Source organism: Rhinolophus sinicus, linkage group LG02 (genome assembly GCF_036562045.2).
Source record: "Rhinolophus sinicus isolate RSC01 linkage group LG02, ASM3656204v1, whole genome shotgun sequence".
Classification (NCBI taxonomy): domain Eukaryota; kingdom Metazoa; phylum Chordata; class Mammalia; order Chiroptera; family Rhinolophidae; genus Rhinolophus; species Rhinolophus sinicus.
This window is the reverse complement of record NC_133752.1, coordinates 1,929,890-1,955,779: the sequence shown is the minus strand read 5'-3', so window position 1 is coordinate 1,955,779 and position 25,890 is coordinate 1,929,890. Positions and strand designations below refer to the sequence as shown.

General features: G+C 48.8%; 1 protein-coding gene across 5 annotated transcripts in view; it reads right to left on the bottom strand.

Annotated features, from left to right (window-relative positions):
• The window catches only part of RGS12 (regulator of G protein signaling 12), a 118,516-nt gene that overhangs the window by 35,389 nt on the left and 57,237 nt on the right, over positions 1-25,890 (bottom strand). For 4 of the 5 annotated variants that reach the window (XM_074320600.1, XM_074320609.1, XM_074320602.1 and 1 more), the window contains one exon: positions 19,664-19,685. In XM_074320600.1, coding sequence (XP_074176701.1) covers positions 19,664-19,685 — 22 coding nt within the window. Of the gene's footprint in view, positions 1-3,383; positions 3,621-19,663; positions 19,686-25,890 lie in introns of those variants that run through there. The other variant, XM_074320627.1, reaches the window with a different exon arrangement.

Sequence of the window (25,890 nt, the reverse complement as noted above, 5' to 3'; positions counted from 1 at the left end):
GGAAAATGCCCTAATGTTAAACTATTCTTGGGATGCAGCTTTAAAAACAACAACAACAACACTGCTGGATTCAATTTACTAACATTGTAGCTAAGAAGTTTCCATATTTGTTCATAAGTTAAATTGGCCAATAACTTAATTTTGTGCATCCTTGTCCAGTTTTGGTACCAAGGGTAAGCTAGCATTGCAAAATGAGTTGGGTAGCTTCCCATCTTCTATACCCTGCGTGGAAGACCACGTTACGTTCCAGTGTTTGCTGCCCCTCGCTGTGGGAGGGTTACCCATGTCCTCGGTCCTGTCAGACTTGGCCTTGGGATGTGCTTTGGCCAGAGTGTGAGAGAGCATAACATGTGCCACTTCAGGGGCAGCCACTGCCTGGTTCTGCCACAAGACCCAGTGTCCTATGAGGAATTACTCCAACAGCCTGACTCCTGGAGTGAAAACTCTAAGTCAAATGGCAGTAGGCATGTAGTGTAAGTAAGAAAGACATATTTGCTTTTGTAAAGCCACTAATTTTTGGAGTTATTTGTTATTGCAACATTATTTAACCTAAGCTGACTAATATACTCACCTATAAATTGGTTTTGGCACAGTGCCTTTTTGGGGGATAAATCTTTGACTTAAAAGTCATTTTTGCCTATGCTGATTTAGCTAACCAAAATTTCTTTTTCTTCTTAGGCCAACTTTGATTGCTTATATTTTCCTAAAAGTTGTCCAATTGATCTGGTAATCACATGTATTAGTGTAAAGTTATTCATATAATTTTCTTACAACTTATTGGGACCCATTTCATTACTGATGTTTTCTTTGAGTCTTCTGTCTTTTTCTTGATCATACTTGCCAAAGACTTATCTTTTAGTTTTATTAATCTGCTATGCATTTTGTTTTGTTTTCTATTTTGTTAGGTTATCCTTATTATTGCTTTAATCTTACTTTGCATTTATGTTGCTCTGTTTTTTTCCCTACCTCCTTGTGTTGAAAGCTTATTCCCCATATTTTCCCAACTTTTCTTTTTTATAATATATACATTTAATGCTACACATTTTTCTCTAAAAACCACTTTGGCTATATCCCACTGGTATTAATCTGTAGCACTATAATTGTTAAACAGTTCTAAACTGTATTATAATTTCCATCTTAACTTTCTCCTTGACCCATGGATTATTTAAAAGTACAGTTTTAAACTTTCAAATGTATGAATTATTTTTTGTTGTCTTTTTGCAATTGATTTCTATTTTATTACACTGTTGCTAGTCGATGTGATCTGTATGCTATAAATGTTTTTTAAATTTGTAGCTACTGCATTTCTGGCACGGGATATAGTCAATTCTGGGGAATATTCCATGCATCTTTAGAAAAAAGTATATTCTCTATTGGGTGTAAAGTTCTATATGTATCTGCTAGATTTAATGTTTCCGTTTATCATTCAAATACTCTGTAATCTTACTATTTTGCTTATCAGCTTGGTCTCTCAGTTTCTGAAAAAGGTATATTACAGTCTCCCCCTAAGAGTACTTGTCAACTTTATTGTAGTTCCATCTAATTTTGATTTATAAATGTGATGCTTATTTTTGGTGCACACAACTCTCTTTGTTCTTCTTCCATTTTTCACTTTGAATTATTTTCTCTGATGTTAATATTGCCATACCAGTTTCTTTTTTCTTAGTATCTGCCTGTTGTATCTTATTTTATTATTTTCAATCTTCCTGTGTTGTTCTGTTTTGAAACTGGATCTTTAACCATTTAAATGGACAGTTTGTGTCCCCTGGTGCTCCTCCTCCCCCACTGATCTCGTCACCATCTTCGGATCTGTCCCAGCCTCTTCTATCCCAGGCCCTCTAGGCAATTTTATCCACTTCCAGTGTTAATCACGTTAGAAAGCAATGCAAACAAGGCATCTAGTAATGGCAGCTACCATTTTTATGGCACTTCATTATGTGCCCAGTATTGCTCTAAGTGCATCACATATATTAACGCATTTAGTTCTCACAACAACTCTACAGGACGCATCCTAGGACCCATCTTGCAGACGAGAGAACTGAGGCTTACAGCTGGTAGCAGAGTTGGAATTAAACCTAGACAGTATTGCTCCAGAGTCCATGCTCTCACTTCTTACATGTCCTGTTGCCTCTCACATCTCTGTGCCTAGCGGTCTCCCAGTTTCCCACTTACCTCAGAGGTTTGAGGCTCACCTTTTCTGCATGATCTCTTATTCAAGTTCAAATTCAAATTCCACTGACAGGTTGATAAATCCCAAATTTATGCTCCTAGGCCCAACCACTTTTGTGCATTCTATAGTCATTTATCCAACTGTCAACATGACATCTCCATTTATGTAGAAACTGAATAAAGCATCTCAAACACCACAGGTCCAAAGCAGAACTGTTGTTATTGCCCCATTATCTGTTTCTCCCCACCCTGCTCCTGCCCATCCCTGCAAATGGCATGATCACCACCCATCCTCCAGGTCCCCACGTGAAAACCTAAGGTCAGCTTGGGACCTCTCTCACCTGACTCTACGCTGTGCTCATGGACACACATTCTCCCTCGGGGCTCCTGCTCTTGCTGGCTGCTCCTTCCTGCTTTTCCCCATTCCTCCTGTCTCCCCAAACTTATAAGAGGGTTCAGCTCATCTCAGCTTTCAGGTCTCAGTTTTGCTCGGCCACGCTGCCTCTGACTGGATTAGGCCTGCTGCACTCGCCCCACAACAGGCCCCAAAGCCCACTCGTCGGCCACCGTCCCGCAGAGGCACCCATGGCCTTCCCACCTGCTTCTCTCCGATGTGACAGGCCACCTCAGATGCAAGCCCTTGTCAGGTCTTGTATGTCACAGGTTTCTCTCACCCTCCTCTGAACAACGGAGTGTATCTGAAGGTGACACGTGTGCCTGAAAAAAATCTCAACTAATGCTGGTCTTAGATAGTTACAGAGGTCAGTATCTAAAAGAAATGTTTTTTCAAAAGGCACACAAGCCACGCCAGGTTTAGTATTTATCATTATGGAATGAGCTTGAGATTTTTAGTGAGCAAGACAAAGCTCCATAATGAAGGTCAGAAACGTACAAGACGGTTTTAAAACCAGCTGACCTACTGTCAGCGGCTGGCTGTGGCTTGTGGGCCTCTTTCCCGTGCAAGCATCACACAGCTCGCACAGCGCTCTCAGCCGCCTCAGACAGACGCCAAAAGACTCTGCAAAACAGCTGGGGCCTCACAACTGGCGCTAATATGTGTGAGGGCCGGGGACAGACGAAGCACCCTGAAGACACAGAGCTGAGACTCGACAGAGCGGCAGGAATTACGACACGAAGTGCTGATCCAATGACAGACAGAGAGACCAGTGGAACAGAATAGAGAGGCCCGCACAGACCCGCGAATATATGATTACCTGATAACGGTGCTGCTTCCATTTAGTGGGGAAAGGACCGTCTTTTCAATACGCGGAGCTGGGTCAACCGGATCTCATGTGGGGAAAATGAGTCTTGTTCCTTAAGTCACATCATATACAAAACATCAGTTCCAGAAGACCAGAGATTTCAATGGGAAAGACAAAACAATAATGGTTTTACCTTCATGGCCATGGGAAGGACAACACCTGCTCCAAGAGGTCAAAAAAACGCATTACAAGAAGGAAAAAAATGATAAATTGGATGATATTAAGAAGTTCTGGTCATCAAAAGACACCATTAAGATGGGCCGGGCCGGTGGCTCAGGCGGCTAGAGCTTCCGTGCTCCTAACTCCGAAGGCTGCCGGTTCAATTCCCACATGGGCCAGTGGGCTCTCAACCACAAGGTTGCCAGTTCAATTCCTCGACTCCCGCAAGGGATGGTGGGCTCTGCCCCCTGCAACTAAGATTGAACACGGCACCTTGAGCTGAGCTGCCGCTGAGCTCCCAGATGGCTCAGTTGGTTGGAGCGTGTCCTCTCAACCACAAGGTTGCCGGTTCGACTCCTGCAAGGGATGGTGGGCTGTGCCCCCTGCAACTAGAAACAGCAACTGGACCTGGAGCTGAGCTGCGCCCTCCACAACTAAGACTGAAAGGACAACAACTTGAAGCTGAACAGAACCCTCGCACAACTACGATTGAAAGGACAACAACTTGACATGGAGAAAAGTCCTGGAAGTGCACACTGTTCCCCAATAAAGTCCTGTTCCCCTTCCCCAATAAAAATCTAAAAAAAGAGACACCATTAAGAAAGAACAGGTAAGCAGCAGGGGCCTCACCTGCTTACACAAATGCAACATAATATATTTTTAAAAATTTCTACAAATCAATAAGGAAAGGCACGTGATCTGAGAGAAAAACGAGCAAAAACCTTGCAAGGAACTTCACAAAAGCAGATATTTGAATGGCTGAAAACATGAAAAGGGGCTCAGTTCACTAGTCGTGAGGGATGTGCGAGCTGAAACCACACCCAGCGCCCCGACACCTCCTTACTGGCTACAAGGAAAATGCAGTATCAAGTGCTGAGAAGACGTGCAGCGCCCAAATTTGCATACGCCACTGTGCGGTGCATATGTTGGAAAACTGTTTTGGAAAACTGGCAGTATTCACTGTGTGAGGGATATAAACAGTAAATGTCTAATTAGTACATTGTTTTGTGCACCTGAAAGTAATTTAAAAAAGTTTAAAAAAAAAAGAAAACGGGCTGTATTTACTAAAGGCTGACACGCACACACGACCTGCCTATCACCACCCACAGAAACGTATGCAGGTGCCACAGCCCCGTGACAGTGGCACCGTATGTCACCGCCAAATCAAAACCAACTCAATGTCCAAACGGCGGACGGGATGAGTAAACAGTGACGTATTTAATGATGGGGCAGCACGCGGCAGTGACAGGGCACAGTGACTGGTGCACAACAAGGGCAAGCGCACAGACCCAGTGTTAGATGGGGCAAGCAGACACTCAACAGCAGGCATTGTATGGATCCTTTTCTTTTTTTCAAGTTCAAAAATAGGCAAGACTTACAGATGGCATCAGCAGTCAGGCTGGGGTCAGCTCTGGGGGGCAGGAGCTGACGGGTGGCGGTGGGGGGCTTTGGGACGTCTGGTAACAGGTGTGTTCACTTTGTGAAAGCCCCTCAAGACGTTCATTGCTGATGTGTAAGTTGTGCAATAAAAAGTTTTCATTACTTGAAGACGGCTGTAACAAAAACACATCTAAAGTGCTTGAATAAAGCAGTATCAGGAAATGTGAGAATAGAAGCCTTTCTAAATTAGTATCATTTGATGTAAAATGTAACTTTGTATAATGAAATAAGTACTCTGTGTAGACATTTGTTACTACATTTCTTTCTGGATTTGTTGTCTACATTTCACGTATTCAAATTGGCCAAGAGCGAGTTCTGGGACTTGTCATCAGAAAACAGCGGGGCCTGTCCTCAGTGAGGGATGCCCAGTGTTGGTCTGGTGTGTGTTCCAAGCTCACCCACATATCAGGTGGGATGGGGACACGTGTGTCTGTGCTGTCATATGTGTCCTGTGGGAGAGTGAAGATGACGTGCCCATCAGTGGGAGGACGGAGACCAACTGGGCCCAGCAGGCAGGATGGGCGAAGGCGCGATGGCATGTGGCACAGGCCCGGCTCCCTGCATGTCCCTCCGGCCACCAGCAGGACACAGGCACCTGGGGCCGCTTTCCTCCCCAGATTCCTGCCCCTTCTCCACAGTGAGTTCTTAAAGACAGATCCCCGCCGGTGGCAGGACCGGAGCTTGATTAAGGTGAACTGACTCAAAGGGCCGCCTTTGAAGCTCGGGAAACAGCCGCGCAGGCCAGGGCTGTCCGATGTGGCCGTCACTGAGACACTCACATGGAAGCTTTTCAGCACCACGGGACCAGACGAGGGCCGTCTCAGATTTGCTTCCAGGGGCAGGAACAGGCTGAGCATGGCCAGGCCTGAGCCTGAGCTGCGCAGAAGCAGGGGACCCCTGGGCCGCAGGAGCCACACACAGACATCTCCGTGAGCAAACTGCAGTGATAACACCAGCACACCCCGCGTTGAACAAGCCCGTGGGCCGCTGCCAGACACATGAGGCTCCCCGCCCCTCTGACCAACGTCAAGGCCATTTACCCGCAGACAGGAGCGCCTGGCGGTAGTGAGGGCCGTATGAATGAAAGCGTGTGAAGAGCCTGCGAACCTAGGACAGCGCTGCCCACGCCGCGCTCGGAGGTACCATGGCCGCCACCAGCATCCCCCACCGCCTCTCCTATCCCGAGGGAATTCACTTAACGACATGCCTCCTGCTGCTGGTGTTTCTCTGTGTGGTGCTGGACAAGCCAGGTCCTCTAAATTCCCTCCAATCAGAGGGAGGGCACATCCCCGGGCCCAAAGAGTTCCCTAAACTGGTTCCCGGACAGAACTGGGTGTGCTTCAGGGACGAGCGCTGGGGAGCTGGGGTGTCTGCCAACCAGGAGGCAGAGCTCAACTCCAGCACAGACGACTATGGCCCGGCTACTGGTGACTTTTCACCAGTAGCCGGGCCAGGTAGGGGAACCAGGTAGGTTATGGCTGTTTCACTGAGTGGAGAGACAGAGATTAGAATTAGGGAGGGCCAGGGTGTCTGGGATTTGCGGTGCCAGAGGAAAAGAGCCAGCAGAGAAGGAGCTCCAGACGTGTCACAGGAGACCCCTTGAGTCCGTTGCTGAGTTCTGAGTTGTGTGTGCACAGGCGGAACCCCATGGGTCAGAGAACTGCTGGGAGCTACAGGCTGAGCTGCTCCCAGAACTCGCCCGGGATTGCGAGGTATCCGAGTGCCCCCATTAGTTTTTGCTAAACACCTAGCCTTCAAAGGAGGCCCGGCAGTGTTAGGCTTCAGTGGGGGCACTAAACCAGCCTACAGTAAGAGCCACTTTAGACTCGCCCTAAAAAGCCGCAACACAAGCCTCAGACAGACCGAGCGCACCCACAGGACTTAACTGCCTATTTACACAAACCTCCACGCCCTTCCAAGGAAGACCACACCATGCAGCACCCAGGAGGAAAATCACAGGGCGTGTGAAGATACAGAAAAATGCGACCCATAACCAGGAGAAAAATCAGTCACCAGAAGGGACCCAGGAATGACAGTGACAATGTGTCAGCAGAGCAGGAACCTGAGGACACCAACATGCTGGAAACATGGCTGAGGGTTCACAGGCAGGTATGCGCGCAGTGAGGACAGTGAAGTGCTAGCAAAGCCAAAAGGGGCTGCCAGAGATACAAGACACGAGCTCCAAAATGAAGAGTTCACAGGATGGGGTGAAGAGCGTACTAGACACGCAGAAGAATCCATCAGTGAACTGGAAAAAAGCGCAAAAGCGACTATGAAACAGAAAGCTTATTGAGGAAAACGAGACTGAAAATGCACAAGCCTCAGTGGCCTCCAGGAGAAACTCGATGGGTTTAATATACTGGTAATTAAAGGTCCCAAAGTGGGGACGGGCGAAAAATATCTGACCCTCAACAGACCCCAAATAGCATCTAGACAGACAAAGCCAACGCAGGACTCCTCATAACTGAACTGCTGGCAGCCAGCAGGAGGGAGGTGCACACTTGTCTCCTCAGTTTATGCAGCTTGGCGGTGGGGACCAGTATCTCCCATCTGCAGGACAGCTACTCAAGTAAAGCCCCTGAGGAAAGCCACTGAAACCCCCAACCCCAGGCTCTATTTCTAGACCTTCCCCTGAATTATTTTGGCTAATCTGATTTGCAACACTTTCTCTTAGCAAGTTTACACATATTCTCCTGAGAGTGGATCTATTAAAATTTCCAGACCATTTTGAAAGTCCTCAGGTAAAAATCTTCAAACATATAAAACAATATTATTTTAGGAAATTATTAGAGCAGAACACAGAAAAGTGCATAAATCATAAGTGCAAACTTGCTGGATTTTCACAAGTGAACACACTCGTGTAACCAGGTCCCAGATCCAGAGCTGGGCATGAGAGCCCCTGGGGCTGCTGTGGGGGAACTGCTCCCGAGGGAACATGGGCCGCACTACACCCCCCACCGGCCCGGGCCGCACTACAACAGTCCTGACAGTTTCCCACACTCCAGTTTCTTGAGCGAGGCTTTCCCCTAGAATGAGACTGACCAGCTCCCTTGTAGTGGGAAGGATACACACCCGCTTCCAGGTCGTGCCTCTGGAAGAGAATGAGAAAGGGACACAGGAGGAGAGGGGTACCAAAGAGACCTCCACTGTGATTTTAATGCTTTAGAAAAAATATGCCCAAATGTTAACATGTGTTACTTCTGGGAGGTAGGTATGTGCTCACTGATCTTATTACTTTTGAATGTCTGTTTGCCTGAAAAAAATTCCACAATATAAATAATTACTAATAAAAACTCTCTCCAAATATCTTGTAGAACTGGAAAGAAATCAGTACACTGCAAGGCATCTTGGCAGAAATCAAGTCTCCACGCTTCCAAAAACAAAAATCTCCAATCTGACTAGTGTTTACAAATACTTAGTACTTTGTACCCTCTAAATACACTATGTTATTCTGGGTATAATTTTTAAGTTCAAAAGCAAACCATAAAGAATGTGATACATTAAACCAAAATAGAGTCCTGGTTAAAGCAACCCCTCTCGCATAGCAAATCACAAATTAACATTCCATCTCTACGCTTTAGCAAACATTTTTAAAGAATGTGTAATTAGGCTGCTGTTTTTCTGATGAGGAACATATGAATTTCCAGAATTCTCTACACATACCCATGGCCCTGCCCTGAAACCTTGACATTTCTCTTCCTCTTTCATAACTGTATAGAAGACAGACTCATCTCAACACTGTCACAGTGTAAGACCCTGTTCTTAAAGGACGGATGCAGTTCAGCTCCCCCAATGGACGGAACAATGGCGGCACCCTGGGTTCAGGCCGCCGTGGGATAGGCCAGCACGCGGCTGTCCCACACAGCGAGCCTGGCAGATAGATGGGACACCGATGGGAGAGAACACCAGGCCCTCGGAGGTCGGAGGTTGGCCTGTGAGCTGCGCGGCTGTGGGCAGAATCCACACCTTCCCTTCATGCCGTGTGGTGTGAGCCCGGGGAAAGCTGGTCACAGCAGCCTGGCGTGTGTGGAGCTGCACAGAAGGAAGGAGTCAGGGGCTGCCCTCGAACAACCAACCAGAGCACAGGGAGTGGTCCTGGGGGTGGCATCTACTCTGGCAGGCAGGATGACACTAGAGGAGAGGCCCTCCAAACCCCAAACACCTGAGGTCGTGTGCCACTTCCAGAAAGCACCGCTTCCTAGGAAGGTGACGCACATGGAGAACAGCGCCTGGAGGCACACCCAGACAGAGCTGGGGGTTGGACTGAGGCGGGAGGAAGGAGAGACCTCAGAACTGGAGGGGGAAGTGGGGACCCTGCACTGGATCTGACTGAGACCGTGCCCACCATCGTTCACCAGGTGCCCAGCCCGGGGATGAGGAGAGGGTGGAACCCAGAAAGACCCAGCCCGGCAGCCAAGCCCAGTGAGCGGTACTCAACCCTGGCCAGGTGTGCTCCAACTGTGGGAGCGGAGCTGGCTGCGCCCTGGAGACGCGGAGCAGGTCCCGGACCGAGAGGACCAGGTCAAGGACGTCTGGAAAGCGACAGGCTATGACGACCTCCTTTCCTCTTTCACTTCCTACTCAAAGTTCTACTTAAAAGCAAAACAAACCTGCATGCGACAGCTCCCAGGTAAGTACAGGCACTGGACAAGGCCCACAGACACTCCTCTGCCCCACACCCACCACAGGTGGGGGCAACGGGGAATGGAAAATCAGCTACAAACCCAACAAAAGCAACCAAAGAAGTGGGCACAGCCTCATGCCATAGCTTCAGACACAAATAAGAAATACAGGGGACGGGGGAAGCCAAGGAAAAATGTTTGAAAAAGGTGTTGACAGGGTTTTATGTCTGACCCTCTCCCAAGTTCCCAGCAGTTGTCCTGGGACAGGAAGCTGAGTCAACAAAATCCTGAATATTCTTGCTAAGGCCGTGCTGTGGGTTGGTTTAACATGGTCTCAGATCCACTTGTTTATGACTTAGGGGAAGTTGTTTTAATCCGCTTGCTTATGACAAAAACAAATATAACTTAGTTTTAAAAGTGAAGATGTTTTGACGTAAGAATGAAGTAAATTAAGAATGAAGTGAATTACGTCAGGATGTCATCCTCTCATCTAGGGTTTCCGGGCGGGAATTCTTTCCCTCCCATTCTCGGGAATTTTTTTCGCTTTCCCATTCCCAAATACTGAAAAAAGTTGGTCGGGAAATTGGGAAAATCGGCTGCTTGAACCCAGTAATACCCACAATGGGAAATAAACGTACTACTCACAATGTATCTCAAACATTTTTCCTATTTATCGGTATCTAAAGTTACATTGTGTTACAATGTTGCACGCCACCAGACACGCACGCGGGACACCAGAATCAGCTATCACATGACCAGCTAATTTTACTCTTGTAAATCGAGCACATTTGATCATGGAGAACAGAAAACAGTTTGTATTTACACATAAATATTTATTTTCACAACCCAGGATTTGACTACAAAGTCATCTTCAGGTGTAACTCAGGAAATCTAAGGTAGTTTACCTTAATATGACATTGTAGTCAAATCCTGGGTTGTGAAAATAAATATTTCTCTGTGTAAATATAAACTGTTTTCTGTTCTCCATAATGAATCGTTTCCACAAAGTGACAGCCGATGCTACCAACCACACTCGGTCACTTATGGAAAGAAGATTATTATGAAATATTGAGAGGTATGTGGAATTGCTTACAACCTGTAAGATTAGCAGTTGAAGCCTTAAGCAATAGAGAAGCTAATATTCTCACAAATGAAGGAATTTTTAAGTTCCTGTTCAGTAATTTAGAAAAACAGAATTCTTCAATGAGCCAAATGCTTTTAAAGGAAATAAAATTTGAATTGGTTAAATATAGAAATAGAGATTTTTGTGTCTCTCACAAAGTACTTGAGCAACGTTAGTTGTCCATGTGAGATGGACGAGGATGAATTTTTTGCCTTGTCAAGTAAGAATGAAATTGCACGACTGGCGAAGTCATTAATGGAAGGACTTTTTAAAGGAACATTTACAGCAGAAGAAGTTCCAAGAGAAGAAATAAAGGATGTCCTTACAGAGAGTTCTGACATTAAAGCAGAATCTGATCTGAAGTGTGAACTGACTAAAGCAATACCAATTTCGACATCACAGCCCAGCCCTCTGCATGCAGACAAAATATTAGCTTCTCTAAGGGAGGAAATGAGCTTATATGAAGCAACGCATTCTCTCTCCCAACTTGAAGATACTTTTAGACGCACTCATAACAATTCGACCAACGTGTACAGAAAATGAAAGAAAATTTTCCACATGAAATATATTTGTTACAAAGTGAATATCATGATTGTCTGATAGGGCAAGTAATGCTCTATGTTTCCCAAAGTTTCATTTTAAAAATGACAAATAAAAACTATTTGAAGTATTTTTAAAAATTTCAAACGAATAATATTTGTATTTGTTTTCTATTAATGTTTAATAAATAAAATATTTGTATGAGATTGGTAATGTTAATACATTGTGTGATATATGTAAAAACTCACTGTATACTTTAAGGTTTGGTTAAATAAACTTTGTATTAATTACATTGTTTATACTTTGAGAAAACCTGAAATATAACAGAAACCTAGCCAAAATGATACCATAGTGACCCCTGTTTAGCGTTCAGGGCAAGAGATGCACTAGTCATGAAATTCCGGGCGACCTCCACTTAGGAAATTTTATTTACTGAAGTTTTGCACTGTCATTTTACATGTAGGAGTGCCTCGAAACCTCTGAAAGACTGCGCTGGGACACGAACCCTGATTGCCCCACCTTCTCTATGACTTTTCCGTTTATTAACATTTACTGTTACAGCCATTATTACAGATGATCAACGAAAATTAAATAAAAAAGGTTATTTCAGGAATTCTCGAGAAATACGATTTCCCGTTCTCGATTCCCGAAGGTTCCAAAATGTCGGGAATTTGGAAAGCCTAGTCTCATCTGCTGTCATTGATAAGCACACAGCAGCTCAGCAAGGGCTTATCGATAAGAACATGTGGAGAAGCAGCTATGGCAAGGGGACATTTAGACTATAAATACTGCGAGTTTGTGAGCACTATTCGAGCATTTGGTACAGGCAAGGCACACTTTGCTGACCTCAACAGCTCTCCAAAGATCTCGAGACGTCTGTTCCTGCTGTGGCCAAGGCAACTCTTTGGTTGGCAGGGGTGCTAATCTGTGCAGTGTCCCCTGGAATGATAACCCTCAGAGCAGCCTGGCCTGCCCGCCAACACCGGCACCTTCATTCCCTAGCAACGTGCTCTAGCAACAAGGGACAGCATCAGTCTCTGAGTATAACTTTGCCATGTCCTCCTAAAACAAAACCAAACTGGCGGGATAAGGAGGAAGCTAGGGGAAGTCCAGGATAAACCCTTGTGGGGGGAGCCCCAGTTGGCACTGAGGGCTCCGGGAAGAAGGGCACAGGGGCTCCGTCTATGGTGTCTCTGGGCTTGAGAACGTCAGCCCCAGAAAGCACAGCGATGGGGACCACGGAGACCGCTGGCATACGCAGGTGGGAGGACGATCTGATGGATAGGTAAGTGGACGGGGGGTAGAAGGATACATGGAAGGATGGGTGGATGGAGGGGTGGATGAAAGGAGGTATTTACCACGCAAAAGGCAAACATAAAATCTGGTCTGGAGAAAACACAGCCTAAAGAACTTTAAAATCCTTCATGTTCTAGAAGAGAAAGAGGAGAATGCAGAGCTGACTAACCAAATTGAGGACAAAATCAAGACTATTACAGGACCAATAAAAAGTAAAAAAGAGGCAAGATATGTCTGAAAATCAAATTAACGACATAGAAAAAAGGACCTTTACCACCACATTGCCTTTTGAGCATAACGAGAACTGCCCGCCTTCTCAGAGCAGCAGAAATGTGAGGAGCAGAACAGCCAGGGGCTCTCAGATACCTTCCGGGTGAAGCAAAGAACCCGAGAGAGGTGGCTGGTAAAGGACTGACATAAGCCTTCTCCCCTTCATTTAGTACAGAACCGGGCTGGGTGCCCTGGGGGGTCTGGGGATGGCAATACAGCGACACACGTGCCAGTGGAAGGCGGTCCCTGATGCAGACCTGGAGGGGAGGGGGCAGCGGAGGGAGAAAGCAGAGGAAGGTGGCTGCGCAGGCTTCCCACGGGGAGCTGAGCAGACCCAAACCCAAGCTGAGGGAGCCGCAGGAGCAGCCCGAGTGCGGCAGCGGCCACAGTGGGGACGCCACCGAGAGACCTGGCCAGCACTGCCGACCTGGTGAGTTTGCTAGCGCGCCTCCCACCGTGTCCACCTGCCCAGACTGCTCTCTGTGTAAACACCGGCGGCGCTGTGCAACTTTCTGGGTTGTTGGATTTGGGCTGATTTTTTAGAACCACTTTCTGTTCTGCTTTTTCTTCTTACTTAAATTATTTATAATGCGTAAGTATCACTTTACCAAGAAAGGTCATTCTTCTCAAATATTAAATCTGTAAAAATAAAGCAGATAGTAAAGGTTCGGTGACTTGGAGAACAGGACCCGTCACACCGCCGCTGCCTCTCTCTGGATGATCCTGCCTCCCCGGGCCTCCGTCTCGATTCCAGCCTCTGGCAAAAACAGAATCCATCTGTCTCTCTGGGGTCTGGCTTCTTCCGCAGAGCACGCTCGCCGAGGCCCAGCGTGTGGGTGTGTGCAGCTGGAGCAGGTGAGGGTCAGCGCTCCCTGCCCTCCCTCTGGGCCCACTGTGCAGTCCCCCAGCCTCCTGTAGCTGGACACGTGGGCCTGCCCATCAGGGGCGTCATTAACATGGAAACCACCCCACCAGACACAGGCGGTATGCATCATATGCTCTCTGCAGGGAACTGTGGCCTCTTCCAGCCCCTGCGCCTCACTCAGAGAGGACCAGGGCTACAGGTCTAAACTGCTTGTGCCGGCCAAGTGGTCCGAAAGCTCTCTGCAGAAGATTTGCAAACCATATCTGATAAGGGATTCATATCCAAAATATAGAAGGAACTCATACAAGTCAGTACTAAAAACCCCATACCCAGATTGAAAATGGGCAGAGGACCTGAGTAGACAGACATTTCTCCAAAGAGGACATATAGTTGGCCAACAAGTACATCAAAAGGTGCTCAGAATCACTAATCAACAGGGAAATGCAATCAAAATTACAAGGAGGTATCACCTCACACCTATTAGGATGTCTGTTTTCAAAGAGACAAGAGATAACAAGCGTCAGCAAAAATGTGGAGAAAAGGAACCCTCGGGCACTGTTGGTGGGATTGCAAAATGGTGCAGTCTCTATGGAAAACAGAATGGAGTTTGCTCAAAAAATTAAAAATAGAACATATGACCCAATAATCCCATTTCTGGGTATTTATCCAAAGGAAATGAAATCAGCATCCCAAAGAGATATCTGTAACCCCACGTTCATCGCAGCATTATTCACAGTAGTCAAGATATGGAAACAACTTAAGTGTCTACTGACAGATGAATGGATAAAGAAGTGATGGATACATACAACGGAATATTATTTGGTCTTAAAAAAGAAGAAAACCCTGCCTTTGCGACACGATGGATGAACCTGGAGGACACGACACTGGGTGAAATAAGCCAGGTACAGAAAGTCAAATACTGCGTGACCTCACTTCTCCGTGGAACCTGAAACAGTCAGACTCGTAGAAGCAGAGAGCAGAACGGTGGGTACCAGGACGGGGCAGGGGACGGGGAGATGCTGGTCAGGGTATACAAAGTTTCAGTGAAAAGATGAACAAATCCAGGGTCTAAGGCACAGCCTGGTGACCACAGTGAATAACAGTGGATTGTACATTTGAAATCTGCTGACAGAGTAGATCTGAAGTGTTCTCACTACAAAACCCCCAGGTGACTCTGTGGGTGACGGAGTGTAAATCAGCTGGATCATGGTGATCGCTTCACAACGTACATTTATGTCGAATCACCACATCATACACCTTAAATACATGCAAGTTTTGTCAATTATGCTTCAATAAAGCTGGGGGGAAATAATTTTTAAAAGAAAAGGAAACAAGAAACTCTGGTGCAGGAAGTAGTTACTGACACCAGAGCAGCGTCAGGACAGCGCACGCAGACCTGGCAGTGAGCTCGGCCCAGGGCACGTGACCTTAACTACAACGCTTTTCTTTTTAGCAGTCTCTACGAGGCCCAAGTTTTCCGATATAATCTTAATGATTTAAGGCTGATCAGCTTAAATGACACGTCTAATTGCCGTCCACTTTGTCGCAATTATGAAATGACCCTAACCTGCTGGCACGACCTCTCAGCTACTAGTTACACAGGAACTAACTAGCAAGTGCCGAACCTCCCCGCTGCTGGGCTGGGTCAGGTGCGACCCAGAGTTTACAAAGTGAAGGTCGGGTGCCAGGCCGGATGAGACCCAGCGCAGCTCCACGGGCCCGGCCAGTCAGGGCTCCCCAGCTGCCAGGGGACAGGGAGCGGCACTGGACCCGCCTTCCCTGCCGCTCCCTAAGCCTGCCAGCCCCTGATTGCACGTTTTTTCGCAGATACTACTTCTGATGGCAAAGAGGTTCGCGTTCCTGTGTTAACACGATGGTCAGAAACACTAGAAATGACTGTTTGTTAGTTTACAGCACGGAGTTTACCATCTACTTCAAAACGATTGTCTTAGATCAGAAGTGACGATAAGTGGCAGTTTGCGGAGACAGAAGACACACTTGCCGGGGACCATGGCTGCCACCGGGAAGAAGAGGCCGAGTGGGTCTGCGGCGTTTCTGGGCCCTCGGGCCCAGGGGCAGAAGCAGCACCAGAGAGGCTGGGCCAGCCCCATGACTCAACCAGGTAGCTCTGCTTCTGTGTTTCACTGAACAGGATGCTACTAAGCTGCTTGTTTGTTTTCTGAGAGGGTTTCACTGAAAAGGAAAAGCTTGGCAAGCCCCTGTCCTGGTGTAGGTCTTCCCTTCCTGCTCTGGCTGACGTCTGTGCACATTGCAAATGCCGTGACTGAATCATTCACTCGACAGTACTTCTCGCGCCGTCCGCTGTGCAGGGCACTGAGCGCAACCCTGAAGCTGCCTCGTAGGTCACTTTCGGGGGTGGGGGGAACATACAAAACCAGACACAGACAGATAATTAAACAACAGGCCTTGTCAGTTATGTTGCAAGGAAATGAAGTCTGGGCTGATACTCAGAATAAGGGCTGGTGGTCAGTGCAGGCGTCTTTGAGGGACGACGGGAGACAGGGTGGGAGGACGTTTCCTGGTGAGGCCTGAGAAAGTGCTAACATAGCCCCGAGGACAGCTCTGAGCAGGCAGACAGCGATACCCAGGTAGGGTTAGGAGGGGGTGCAACCTGAAAAAGGGCAGGAGTTTAGGTGAAGGGAGTGGGGGCACAGCTGCAGCCTCCTGGGGGCTGGGCTGCGAGAGGTGGGGACTGAGGAAGGTCACGGACACGATCACGGACACCGACGAGCCCTCACGGCGACTGGGAGATTTGGGGACCAGCACGCGTGGAGGGGAAAACCAAGACTGAGGCTGGGCAACTTAAGTTGGCATGTTTATGAAGCAGCCAAAGTGGAGGTGTTGCGTGGACGTGTCACAGACCCAGAAGCCAGACTTTCCCACGGTCACAGCCTGACATATGCCAGTGAATGTGGGCGTCTGTGTGAACGCTCCCTGACACCCCTAAGTTCTTCCAAAGCTGTATCCAGTAATGGCAGAAAACACTCGGCCTTTCAAGGACGTGTGCCTTGGTGGGAGGAGAATGCTGGCAAAGCCGCTGATAGAGAGTGAAGTAGAAAAAGAGATCAATACGAGCATGAACTCTGCTCCGCTAGAAGCCAGGATCAGAGAGCCGGACACGCCCACCAGCAAGGAAGGTCTCACCTGCTTCCTCCCAGCCATTGCCGAGACCCCCTCACATTGTGTTTGAACGCTGGGGCATTCTGTGTGAACAAGTGTCTGAGTAACTTCCCACAGGCACGGCGTTACATCTTTAAGCCTCTCTCTAATGCTGGAATGTTCTTCCTTTTCTGGAGGCAGAGCCTGCCTACCTGGACCTCAGCCCGGGCCCTCACTTGCCCTCCGCAGACTGACCACTACTCCTTCCATCACAGGCAGCCTTTGTCGACAGGGAGCAGTCATTATGAGCCCCTCTCCTTCTGAGAAAGTGGAAAAACACACCTCAAGTGGCCAAAGATTACAAAAATAGTATTGTCCAACTTCCTTAAAATAAAGCCACAAAACAGTAAGAACACATGTTATAAAAGGATAATGTGTGAGACGGAAGCCAACAGCCACACGAATCCAAGCTGTGTCCCTGACAAGGGTGACGGCACACAAACATTGCTGAGTGAACGGTGCACTCATGGCCACGGTGAGCCTGGGTGACCAGACCATCCCACCGTGCGAGCAGCTTGCTTTCCAAATGGGCTCCTGAGTCACTGCGTGGAGCCGGGTGTGTTCCCACAGATATGGCTGCCGGAGGACCCAGGCCCTCAGTGAGCTGAATCTGCTGCTCACCTCGGACAAAAACATCTCACTGTGGAAACACATCCTGAGTTTCTGCCCGGATCCTCTCAACAGACTCTTGTCCACTACCGGGGAGGGCAGGAGGGGTGGAGCCCCCCCATCCCCAGGAAGCGGGCTGGAGCTGGGCCTCTCGGGGAGACGGGTGGGAAGCCAGAGCACCCGAGCCTCGGCAGCCAGGGGCCCCTCCACGGCTCTGCGTCAGCAGCCCCGAGTCTGAGCACAGCCACTTCACTTGGTGTCTACATGGCCCTGATCGACTTGGGATGTTTCTGCCTCAGAGTCTTTACCGATAGAGATGGCAGAATGTAGTATTATGCCTCCTAGAACTAACATACAGATTAAATGAGAGAATTTTTTTTCTTACTTACAATCAGAAAAGAAATTGAAGAAGGAAAAATAAAAACGTGAAAATAAAAAAGAAATAAAACACATGTAAGCTGTCAGGTGCAGTTCCTGAAATTCAGGGCATGCTCATGACACAATGGCCTCTCCCCTCCCCCTCTGCCACAGAGGGACTCCAGGGACAAGCGCTCCCCCGTCCCCCAGCGTGGCACCAGGGTCTCAAGTGCAGGAGCAAGGCAGGCCCAGAGGGCTGGACAGCGGCCGCAGGGGAGGAGGAACCACTGCCACCAGCCGGGCACCACTTCCTTAGCAAGGACATCAGGGCTGTGACTCAGGGCTGCCTACACTTGGGAAGTTTAGCTTTGTAAAAAACTATAAAACGGACTCTATAATAAAACTCCCTGAGAGTCTTGCATCTGTTGCTGACTGAAGAAAACTTTAGAGATGAATAAAGCTTAATATTCATGATTAAACTGAACATATTAAATAAACTTCTCAAATTGATACATTTCCTGCAGAAATGAGTCTTTTACCAGAAAAGAGAAATTAGAGCACAGTAGAAAAGGTAAGCGTGAACATAATCTTATAAACACCATTCACTTTTATCCTGGATTTGGTGACAGGTCCTATTTCTTTTTAAGGAAGTTATTCCCACTCCCAGCTTAAGACAGATTAAATGACATGGTTATCCTTGTACATAAAATAGGCAACATAATTCCTTTTATTATAAAAATAAAGCCCCAAACACAAGCTTCTCTGGTCTCAGCTTCTGACCCACCGCAGGGCTCCCGGCTGCGCCCTTCCCTGTAAAGCAAGCCTTTCTGAGGCTGTGGGGAGGCCAGCGGTATGGACCCCAGTGCCCAGACTACACCTAGCTTCCCTGTAACTTACAGTAAGGCGGCAGCCTCCAGCCTCATCACATGCCCCTGCTGGGACAGCCTTGGCTGTCACCTGGACTTCAGACCCACAGCCAACGTATAAATGAAAATCAAGTGCTGGTACCTTTTGATAAATTTAAAAATTCAACTCTCAAAAGAAAGAAGAATAGATTAATTAAAATCATGTAAACAAACAAACAACCTGTGAGCATAGGCACTTCTATGAGTATTACAAGAAACAAGGAACATTTGGGAGAAACTCCAAATCACCTTGGAGAGCTTTTAAAAAATCATGGAACTAAAGCCATAAGTGTTACATCAGAGAAATCTGAAGTGAACTAAGACATCTCTGGCCATTTCCTTTTTGGATCAGTCCCATTAAAACAATTCCCGTGCACAAAATTATTTAAAGACAAAGTTTTTGATTCCTCTTCACCCCACAACTCTCAACTCATCTCTGACACTTGTCCTCAGAAAGGGAAATTTAGCAGCTGAGAGTGTCACCCGTATTTCCAGAATTGCTCAAATTCAGCAAGAGCTCTGAACTCTTCCCTTGCTGGTTATACAACAGGGGACAGCAGGCTTTGACTTGTCAAGAGCAGGTGAGCGGCCGGATGTGCGGCCCCACCCTCGCCGGCCGCAGCTGTGCCATCGCGCTGAAATTCAGGTTCCTGACATGTCTCTATGGTAAGCGGCTTCCACACACATTGCCGCCACCTGGGAGCCAGGGAACGCTCCCCAAACCAGCCCGGGCAAAACCCTCCCCCAAGGGGACGGGGAATGGCAAAGAAATCCCCTTTCTTGTGTGAGCCAATGGCAAATACACTTTCACAATTTGAAAACTTCATTAAAAATAATAAAAATATACATCAGAAATTGTGACTTACCACCGTCAGATACAGTTGCAGACTGAAAGAAAAGAGAGAGAGACATGAGTTAATTAAGCCTCATGACAAATTTAGGAAACAGCACATCCATCTGAGGAACAAAACGGGGAGCTTCTGTGGAAGGTTCTGGTTCTCCGTGCCGGTGTCCCAGGAAAACCAGACACCTCAGTGAGTCAAGAGTTACGCTCCCACTTCCTGGGAGAACTCCACCCAAGCCAGTGAGCCAGGCCACGGCAGGACGTGCGGAAGTCATCGTCATTTTCACTGGGAAAGAACAAATCCCTCCATGTTTGACGTCACAACCTTAGTCACAGCCTCACTGAGGACAAGTCTACACACACGTTCCAATCTCATCAGCCAAGGGCTGCATCTGGAGGGCACACACAGCACCAGGGAGGCAGGTGACCTGCAGAGTCCGTTCAGTGCCACTGGCTTGCAAGTCGGCCGTGCCCTGGGCATGACACACCCTGCTTGGCGCTCACGCCCTGGGCAGCAGGCTAACTGGTGTCACCTCCACTCTACAGGGCAGAATCCAGGCCCAGAGAGGGCAAACAGCTCCCTGGAGATGGGTCAGCCCACCCGTGCCCTGGACCACCAGGCCCAGCCACCACCAAATGGGGCAGGAGGGCCCACGGCAGGCAGGGCCCACGGCAAGGAGGGCGTCTGGGAGAGGCTGAGAGACTGAAGGAGAGGAGGGCGGCTGGCTCGGAGTCACTGAGGCAAGAGCCAACATGCCCCACAAGGCACGATGCAGGCCGGTGCTGGAAGAAGCGGGCTGTGGAGGGAGGCCCCGGCATGACAGCTCCGAGTACTGAGAGCTACAAGCAGCTGGGGGCGGGGGGAGTCAGAGAAAGTCTGTCTGGGATGGGCACTCCGCTCTCAGACTGAGTGCCCCGAGTGACCCAAGGGGAGGTCACTTCCACCTGGACATGTGGAGGGAGAAGAGTCTGGCGGAGTCGGGAAAGGGGTGGGAACCGGGGCTCAGAAGGACAGGGCCTGGTGACAGACACCAGGAGGCATAAGGAGCCTGGGGAGCAGGGGTTCCAGTAGCCTCGGTGAGGGCACTGGGCTCAGGAGACCGGGGGTATGGGACCCTCCCAGCTCTGAAATAAGAGTAAAGTGGCGCTTCTCAGTGGCCGCAAGAGCCCCAGGGCTCCGGTGGGAAATGGACTCACAGCCTCCTCAGGGGGAGGGGAAGGCTTTGCTGAAGGCACAGGTGACACCGGGCGGGACTAGAAGGACACCTAGATAAGCTGGCTGACCAGAGCTGGTGCCTCCTCAGCGTGACCACACACGGCACCCCTTCCCTGGTCCTGGGCCTCCCCCAACAAGCGGAGGTCATGTTGAAGACCCCTCCAGCCAAACTTCAAACAAGCAAGGCCTGAGGTCCGCAGGTGAGCCAGGCTTCCAGCGAACGCCCCTCGTCATCATGGCCTCTGTCACGGAGAGCCAGAGCACATGTGTGCGGCTAGAGCTGCTACCCACGTCAGCTGGCATGCTGTGCTTTCTGCTTGATCGCCCCATCCCCAGCACCAAGGCCCCCAAACCTTGCCCCCCAAGTGGCACAGAAGATGGGGGACCTTCTCCATTCCGAGCAGACCTGGTGTCAGCCCTCACCTGGTGGAACTTACAGCTGAAGGCCAGGGAGCCCAGCTAAGTGACCCCCCTCCTCCCCCAAGAAAGGGTCTGACCTCGGACAGTGAGAGGAAGCCACCTCCTGACGGGCTGTCACTGTTTCGAACCGTCATAAGTCCCGGGTCAGAAATACTTTGAAACTGTCTCTTGGCATCTTATCAATGCGTTTTCAATAGTAAAAACATACTGTTATGTGTCCAGTTTTCACACTCTCATCTCCCACACAGCAGGCAGAAGAGCGGCCTGCAAGCCAGGCGTTGGGTATCGGCCCTCAGCCGAATGGGGCTCATTCCCGCCCCAGAGCGGGTGGGCCTCCTTCCGGGGCTGACCAAGGCCCGTGGACAGTGGTCTTTCTCCCACGCTCGTAATAAGTCACCTCCAGTCATGTGACACATTAAACAGTATCAAAGGCAAAGTATTCCGAGATTAAGAAAATCTGCGAGGCCACACGCAAAACCAGAAATACCGTCAACAATACTAATCTGAAAAATAAATCATAAAACATAAACTTCATCTATATGAAGGGCCCGGTTCACTTCATGTCACAATCAAGATTAACACTAAATTCTTAGGCTTTTAGCAGATGGAACAAAGTGCACTAAAAATCTCTACACGCATCCCCAAAATGAAGTGAAATGAAACAAGACCCAGGACAGAAGGGTGTCGCTGAAGCCACAGAGACAAAAGAAGGTGGTGGCTGACAGTGGGGTGCCCACAGAGAGGCGGGGAGGAGGGTATGGGCCACGTGGCAAGCAGGGTGGGCTCAGGGCGTCTGCTCAGGCTCTGGGGGGGCTGCAGACTGCAGCCTGTGGGTCCTTGCACAGAGCGAGCAGACCCAGGCAGAGCTCCATCAGAGCCCTTTTTCAAAGTCTACTTTACCTTTTAGGACAGTTTTAGATTTATAGAAAACCTGTGAAATAACAACAGTAACAAACATGCTTTTTAATACACTGCTGATCCCAAAGAAATAAAGGGAGAGCAGTCGGCGAAAAAATGCCGACCCTGGGCTGAGTGTCACCGCAGGGCCGGCCACTCACTGGCAGATGCCTGGGGCCAGGCAGCCACAACACAAGTCCTTCTGGGGAGAAAGCAGCCCAACAGAGGCCCACGGGAGTTCCACAGAATGAGCCCACGCCAATATGAGCTCACAATTCAAAAATCCCCTAAAACCAAGGAAAAATCCACCACAGGAAAGAACCAGCAGAACTGACAATGACAGAATCGGACACTGGAAAGTCCTCGTACAGATGTCAAATAACTATGAAATTGTAAAAAAGTAAACGTCACAATTAAAAAAAGAGGAAATAAGGTGGCATATTTGAAAAATAACCCCACAGAATGTTTGACAATGGAAGCTGCAATTGTTGAAATGAAACACTCAAAAGAGAGGTTAGCAGAGATGCAAGGTGGAACAGAAAATGTGGGAATCGGAAGATTGACCTGAAAAGAATCACCTTGACGGCAGCACAGAGATGAGGCATAGAAACGAGAAGACACCCAAAGAGGACTTAGCAGGGGAACCCTGTGGGGAGTCCTGGCTGGGGCGGGGACAGCGCCCAGCAAAGCTCTGCCAGGAATGAGGGCTGTTACATAGACATGCTCCCAGTACCCACCCCGAAAGAGCTCACCGCCCACACGCCGTCCCTTCAGGAACTTCTCAAGGCCTGGCCACCAGGAAGAAGTGTCTAGGATCCCAAGTCTCAGTGGGCCAGCATTTTCCAGGAGGGACTCAAAATGTCACAGCCACATCCTCAAATGTATTTACTTCCCTTTTCCCCGTCTGGGTCGCTGTGCCAAAAGAGTACTTTCCAAGCCCAAAACTCTAAGGAAAGTTCTAGGTATCTGAGGAGCTGCAGGCTGGTGGCCTCTGTGTGTCGAAGGTTCTCCTGGAGGGGCCAGTAAGCACTCAGAGGTCACGGATATCCCTGCCCACCCCACACCTCCGAATCAGCTCAGACTGGTCCCATCCTGTTTCTAAGAAGGCCTTTGGAACCAGTTTAAACCTTGGATACCCCACTGACGTGCGACCCTTGGGAACCTATAACTGCTCCCCCAACAGAACCAAAGGAGCGGGACCTGACGGGAAGCTGAACGCTGAACGAAGGGTCCGCTGTCCAGGAAGAAACGGTGCTGAAAACCCTCAGAACCCCGCCCCGCACCCTAGATGGGGAGACAGATCTGAGCCTTGCCTCCTGTGTCCTTACCAGTCAACTCACAAATGAAAGCTTTTCTCTTTTCTCAAAAGCTGGTGCCATAGCGTTGGCTTCTATGTGTGACAGGCAGTGAGCTCCGCCCAGAAATCCTCCATAAAAGGTAAGGTCACACCTGGATTGCTCCTAACACTAACCAGTGTGAAACGGCACCGGCACCAGGGAACCAGCAACACAACCCTTTTATTCATGGTCCCCCACCGTCTCTGCTTACGACTTATCTGGCAACTGGTCCCACCCCAACCAGACATTAATCTAAATGTCTCATGGAGACATGTTTATTACTACCCAGACATAAAACCACTGTCCTCCTCCAAGGTCACATTCTATCGAGAAACAGGTGTTGACTTTCCCTGAGCAGATGACTTAATTTGCAAACAAATAGTGTATAATGACCACAAACCTAAGTCTTCTGTTTGCTGTCCAATACTTTATTTATAAGCGCACACCTGGTGTGTATATCGGTTATATGACCGACACCCAGCTGCCTGCACAGGAAGGGCCCAGGCTAAGGAGCACGTGGCCAGGCCTCATTCTAGGAGGTGAGGCTGACGGGGTGAAGCAGTCGGCGTCGTGTCAATGGTGCCAGGTGGAGTCAGGGCACAGGAGGCCGGAGGTGCCCTGTGAGGAGCAGGGTACAGGGTGCTTTACTGGTGGTGGGGGGGAGGTGCAGGCAGGCACCCCACCAGCAATGGGGGTGTGTGGGGAAAGCACGTAACCCCTAAATTGTTTCCATTTGCCTTTGGATTGACAGCATGTCAATTCTGACCCAAGTACCCTTTTTTAGCCTGGTTTCGTGATTTTGCCCACATCCTGGCTGATGGGGAAGCAGTCTAAAATGGCACAGGCCCCGAAACCCCCAGAGATATTCCAGAAGACCCCCACAGAGAACAAGTAGGACGAACTGCAGCTCAGTGTGACCCCGAAAGCTGGCGTTCCCAGAGGCCTTGCCTACACAGACCACCGACCACCACAAACATTTTGTGAATTAAGACTTAACACACCTCTTGAGTATGCTGATGCCCGGAACAATCTGTATTAACAACTCGTTTTCATCTCCTGCACTGCTTGGGTTCTTCCTAAATCCCCAAATCCAGTTGTTTTACTTACAAGAAAAGTACAGCCGCAAAAACAAGCTGCCAGGGAAAAAAGGTCCCAGTAAATTTGCATTTTTCTCTGCTTACAATTTAAACACATACCACAAGTAGGAGGCTCTAAAAAGGTCTACAATGCGCCTCCCAGGCTGGAATTCACACTAACATAAATAGATTTGTTTTAAAGGAACTTACCAAGTGTCTTAGCGGTGTGCTCCAAGTTCCGACCGGCTCCAGTCCTTGGTGGGCCTCGGACACCCCACCGTTCAGTGGAAACTGACGTGTCTACTCCTGGCAGGAACTTGGACCACACATATAATTTGTATATAATACGGGTGCCAAAAAAACGGATACAAGTGGACACTTTGGTCAGCGTTGCACAAGCAGTAGTTCGCAGTCATCAGAAGTGTCCGGACGCTGATGGGAACCACTTTGAGCACCTCTTGTAATTGCAGACGTCAAATGTGACTTGTATTCATCTTCTGTTATCAGTATATGTTGAGTATTACAATTTTAATACAGTTTTATTTTCTTAAAATGTGTATACATTTTTTTGGCGCCTTCTGTATGTATTTACTTGACTTTTTAAAAACTTGATCATTTAAGTTTTAAAGCAACTCCTCACTGGCCCCAGTATATTAGAGAGCAGGTCCATGTGGGGCAGGGACGACCCCGAGAGGTGGGCCCGGAGGGCATGGTGGGGCGTCACAGGTCGCCATCCAGGTCCCGGCCAGTTGGTGGGATTACGAGACTGGGCGCACGCAAGCCCGCCCATGCCTGCTCACCAGCCTGCCCTCTGCTCCACGAGCCCACGGCCCTCGAAGGAATTGTCAAATCAATTCAATGGGCAATGAGCAGCATTTGTTAAAAAATGAAGTAAGATGGGAAAGGAGAACATGAAAGGAAAATCCCAAGGACATTCCAGGGTCCATGCTGTGCTTGGACCTGGCTTCAGAGCTCTGTGCGTGTGAGCTCACACACCATGTGCGTGTGAGCTTGTACACGTGTGTGTGAGCTCGTATACCACGTGCGTGTGAGCTCGCACACCACGTGACTCCCACTGTGGGCTCTGAGAGTCACTGCTCGGAACGACCCAGCCTCTCACATTCCCCCAGCGTGGAGCATCCCTCCCTGTGCCCCAACTCTCACCTGTAGCCTCCCCTGGTGAGCCCGCCCACAAGGGCTGCAGCTTCACCCACACCTTTTGAGAAGCCTTCCCTGCACAACCATGACGACTGTCCTCACAGGACAGCTCCCGGGTCTCTCGGGTACAGGACACAGGCATGAC